This window comes from Grammomys surdaster, unplaced genomic scaffold (assembly GCF_004785775.1).
Source record: "Grammomys surdaster isolate TR1022 unplaced genomic scaffold, NIH_TR_1.0 125940, whole genome shotgun sequence".
In the NCBI taxonomy this organism is placed as follows: Eukaryota; Metazoa; Chordata; class Mammalia; order Rodentia; family Muridae; genus Grammomys; species Grammomys surdaster.
The window spans coordinates 930,261-935,029 of NW_021620762.1; the positions used below are offsets into that span (position 1 = coordinate 930,261).

Sequence of the window (4,769 nt, forward strand, 5' to 3'; positions counted from 1 at the left end):
TAAATGTCCCGCATCCCCCACCTCCATTTCCTAGGTCCCCAGTGAGCTGGTGGCTGAATGGTCCTACGTCCCTTTGGGCTGGCACGGGGTGCTTGGAACTGTACATGAGGACCTCACAGTGGCCTGGGTGGGAGCGAGGGGAGCGTCCCCCCGAGTCCAAGAAAAAGGGAAGGGGTGCCGGGAGCCTCTCCGGGCCGGCCTCCTAGAACTGCCCGCGCGCTCCCATCGCGGCGCCCCCGCCTCTGCCAGAAACCAGCCTTCTTAGAAGGGAGGGGGTGGGGGGGAAAGTGTGAATGAGAAGTTGGGGGCGGAGCGCGCGGGGGAGGGGCCGCTGCCAGGAACGCTCGGCCACGGCTGGCGCCGCGCCCGCCGGTCGGGCAGCCTCGCGCCGCGCTTTGTCTCCCTCTCGGTGAGTCTCGGCGGGTCCAGGAGGCCCCAGCTCCAGGCCCGCCCTCGGCCGCCCGCGGCCCCTCCCTCGCCCTCCGCGCACAGCCTTTCAGTGCAGAGTAGTGACTAAACATTACAAGAAGAGCGGCCGCGCAGTTCCAGGAATCGGGGGGCGGGGCGTGCTGGCCGGGTAAATACCCGCGCGCGCGGCCTCCGCGGCGGCTCTAACTCCGACTCTACGCTCGCCTGCTCTTGCCACCGCCGTCTCTCCGGGCTCCCGGACGCCCCCTGCCCGGCCCAGCTCTCCGTCGAGGTCCCTCGCCCAGGTCCTTTGCCTGATTCACCCAGGAGCGCGCCTGGTCGGCCCCGGGAGCAGCGAAGGCAGAGTGGGCGCACGCACGGGGAGCCCCTTTGTAGACTTCACGGCTGCCAACATCTGGGCGCAGCGCGAGCCACTGCTGGCCGCCGCCGCCTCGCCTCGGGGACCATAGGAGGCGCAGCCCCAAGGCCGGAGACTTCGCTTCGGGACTAGGTAGGAAGGAGGGGCGCGGTGTGGGGAAGGGTGGGGGCCTCGGTCCAGCTCGGGAGCTTTTCCCGGTTTCTCCTCCCCTTCCCGGGTCATTCCCGGTAGGGAGGGGACGAGGTAGGGGGCAGAGCGGATGAGAACCGAAGATCCCGGGTTCCCGTAATACTCAGACTGGGGCCCTCGGGCTTCGCCTGTCCCCTCTCCCACATATCTCGGGTTTGGCACCCCCCTTTTTCCGTCCTCGCCACTGAGGGCACCGGACTGAGCGGCGCCCTGAGCGTCCCTAGGGTTCTCTCTCCGTCCTGGCCGCGCTTCTGGAGACCCAACTTCCACGCGCGAGTTTCTCTGGGCGTCCTCCTCGGGCGGGCTGGGGAAGGGACTGTCTGGGGTTGGCCGGCAGAGACCGAGGCCAGGAGAGCTCCGCGAGGTGGCTGGGTGTGAGACACGGTCTCCAGCGGGGCAAAGGGGTGTCCCGGGCGCTAGGCGGAGGGTGGAGGGCCGGGCACGCTGGAGGGTTCCGGGCACTCACGCGCCTCGCGCTTTGCTCTCTGCAGCCCCCCGGGATGCGGTAGCGGCCGCTGTGCGGAGGCCACGAAGCAGCTGCAGCCACCGCCGCGCAGATCCACGCTGGCTCCGTGCGCCATGGTCACCCACAGCAAGTTTCCCGCCGCCGGGATGAGCCGCCCCCTGGACACCAGCCTGCGCCTCAAGACCTTCAGCTCCAAGAGCGAGTACCAGCTGGTGGTGAACGCCGTGCGCAAGCTGCAGGAGAGCGGATTCTACTGGAGCGCCGTGACCGGCGGCGAGGCGAACCTGCTGCTCAGCGCCGAGCCCGCAGGCACCTTTCTGATCCGCGACAGCTCGGACCAGCGCCACTTCTTCACGCTGAGCGTCAAGACCCAGTCGGGGACCAAGAACCTACGCATCCAGTGCGAGGGGGGCAGCTTTTCGCTGCAGAGTGACCCCCGGAGCACGCAGCCAGTGCCTCGCTTCGACTGTGTACTCAAGCTGGTGCACCACTACATGCCGCCCCCAGGGACCCCCTCCTTCTCTGTGCCACCCACGGAACCCTCCTCTGAGGTTCCGGAGCAGCCGCCTGCCCAGGCACTTCCCGGGAGTACCCCCAAGAGAGCTTACTACATCTATTCTGGGGGCGAGAAGATTCCGCTGGTACTGAGCCGACCTCTCTCCTCCAATGTGGCCACCCTCCAGCATCTTTGTCGGAAGACAGTCAACGGCCACCTGGACTCCTATGAGAAAGTGACCCAGCTGCCTGGACCCATTCGGGAGTTCCTGGACCAGTATGATGCTCCACTTTAAAGAGCAAGAGTCTGAGGGGGACCTGGGTCCGTCGCCTCTCCTCTGAGGCACATGGCACAAGCACAAAAATCCAGCCCCTATGGTCGGTAGCTCCCAGTGAGCCAGGGGCAGATAGGCTTCTTCCTCAGGCCCTCCACTCCGAACAGTGGGGCAGGTAGGACCTGGAATGCGTCTGAGGGGAGGGGGAGTTGCCACCTGCTTCTCCCTCCCCCAGCTTCAGCTTCTCAAGTGGAGCCAGCCGGCCCGGTGGGACAATAGCATTGACAAGCGACTCTCCTCTCCCCTCCCCTTCCTCCACACCCCCTCTGCTTCCCAAGGGAGGTTGGGACACCTCCCAAGTGTTGAACTTAAGAGAACTGCAGGGGAATCTTCAAACCTTCCCGCCGGAACTTGTTTGCGCTTTGATTTGGTTTGATCGCGAGCAGGCGCCAGGCCTGAGGGAAAGATGGGAAGAGAGAAAAAGGGTGTGTGAAGGGTTTTCAGGCTGGCCAAAGAAATAACCACTCCTACTGCCCAGCCTAGGTGAGGAGTGGTGGCAGCTGGCTCTGGGGAGAGAAGCAAGGGGTGACCCTGAAGAGAGGTGCCAGGCTCCTCTCTCTCCCACGGGGCAGCTAATGAAACCTCCCAGATCTCAATGCCCTCTGGCACCCCAGAACCCTCACCATTGTGAAGAGGCAGTAGCATTTAGAAGGGAGATGGATGGGGCTGGTGAGTAGGCCACCTTTTCCAACACCAAAGGGAGGCAGGTCAACAGACAGCCATCTTGGAGGCCAGGTTTCCTTTGAGCAGATGGTAGGGTCTGCTTTGTCTCTCCTGTGTCTGGCTAGGGCACTCGCCTTAAATGCCCTCTGTCCCATGGATGGGGAATGGCACACAAGGAGCCAAACACAGCCAATAGGCAGAGCGTTGAAGAATTCACCCAGGTGGTTGCAGGCCAGGGCAAGTGGCTGCAGGGAGGAAACCCAGTCACTCAGGAGACTCCTGAGTTAGCGCTGGGAAGACATTGGCCAGTCCTAGGCATCTCGGTCAGTAGGGTCAGTAGGTCGGAGGGCCTCCAGGCCCTGCACAGCCCTCACCTGGGGGAGGCGGGAGGTGATGGAGAAGCCTTCACAGGTGGCTCACAGTGGCCTCACAGGAATGCAGCAGCCATGGAATTACCTGGAACTGGTCCTGTTTTGGGGAGAAACAACAGTTTTCTGAGTCAGGTATGGGGCTGGGTGGGGCAGCCATGTGTTGGGGTGGCTTTTTTTCTCTGTTGTTTTGAATAATGTTTACAGTATGCCTCAATCACTTTTATAAGAATCCACCCCCACTCAGGCCTTCGAGGCTGTCTGAAGATGCTTGAAAAACTCAACCAAATCCTAGTTCAACTCAGACTTTGCACATATATTTATATTTATACTCAGAAAAGAAACATTTCAGTAATTTATAATAAAGAGCACTATTTTTTAATGAAAAAAAAAAACCTGACTTGAGCTTTTCTTTCTCTGCTTTTCTCCTCTGCTCACCCTCAGTGAGGGGAGGGGGCTGGCTGTGCCTCTTGGGTCCCCGCCCCGCAGCCCTGAGGTAGAATCAGATAAGTCCTCACGTCACCTGCAGCCCTCCTATGTCACTGGCAGGCTGTGACAGCCACCTAGATTATTACCGATGGGTAATTCCTGCCAGTCTGATTCAGCTCTGACCAGAATATGCAAAGCAAGTTTGCGAAGGAAATGCTGGCTTCAAAGGGCTTGCACAAGGAGCAGGCTGTGCTGTGGTCAGAAGCTGTTAGTGGCTCCAAGCTATTAGCGCACACTCTGGCTGGGCTGCTTGGCAGAGAGGTGTTCCGAGAAAGTCTAGACTCGGGGTCCTGAGGGTGACTGGTGACATCAACACAGCGTCACAGACGTCATGGCATGAAGGAAGGGGGAGGGGTGATCTGCACACAGGGCTAGAAAGCAAGTGGGGCCCTGAGACCGGTGGTAATGGCTTTCTGGCCACCCCCCCCCCCCAACATTCATTTTGTATTCTAAAAAATCCTACCTGGGCCATGGACCACCAGCCAGGTTCCTCCTGGGAAAACAGCCATCTATTCATTCTTCATTTGGGCACGGAAGAGGTTGAGTCTCTCAGGCATCCCCATGAGACACGGCTGTGTTTCTGTGTGAGCAGGACTCAGCATGACTTGGATTCGTCATTTCTGGTGCCTAGAGAGGTGATCTGTAAATATTGAGTTTGGGGCAGACAAGGGTTCAGGGAAGTTAAGCAACCTGCCGAGGACACAGCACCAGGAATGTGGGAACAAACAAAGGGTTAGTTTTTTGGGGCATTTGATTTCCCACATTGTCTCCTAGCAAGGCAAATGCCTAGTTCCCTTCCTACATGTGGGGTTAGTGGTAACTGTTGACGTGCTATATATTTCCTTCTGTAGAAGTCTGAGGAGCTCTGAGATGAGTGTGACCCCCCCAGCTCCGGGACTCCAGTCTTCCTGTCTGATACTCAAGTGCCTGAAAGGTGCCAGAGCCTCCTCTAGGCCCTCAGCACCTGATCGACAGCC

The 4,769-nt window shown here is 60.0% G+C and overlaps 1 protein-coding gene across 1 annotated transcript; it reads left to right on the forward strand.

The window, feature by feature from the left end:
* The first annotated feature begins 417 nt into the window (after positions 1 to 417).
* On the forward strand, positions 418 to 3,698 carry Socs3 (suppressor of cytokine signaling 3). Its single transcript, XM_028752886.1, has 2 exons — positions 418 to 919; positions 1,468 to 3,698. The coding sequence occupies exon 2, from the start codon at positions 1,556 to 1,558 to the stop codon at positions 2,231 to 2,233; it is 678 nt and encodes a 225-aa protein (XP_028608719.1). The 5' UTR covers positions 418 to 919; positions 1,468 to 1,555; the 3' UTR covers positions 2,234 to 3,698.
* Positions 3,699 to 4,769: the final 1,071 nt, after the last annotated feature.

What these genes read in the sequence shown, in the direction of transcription:
- Socs3 (XM_028752886.1), top strand. Translation starts at nt 1,556, where the DNA reads ATGGTCACCCACAGCAAGTTTCCCGCCGCCGGGATGAGCCGCCCCCTG.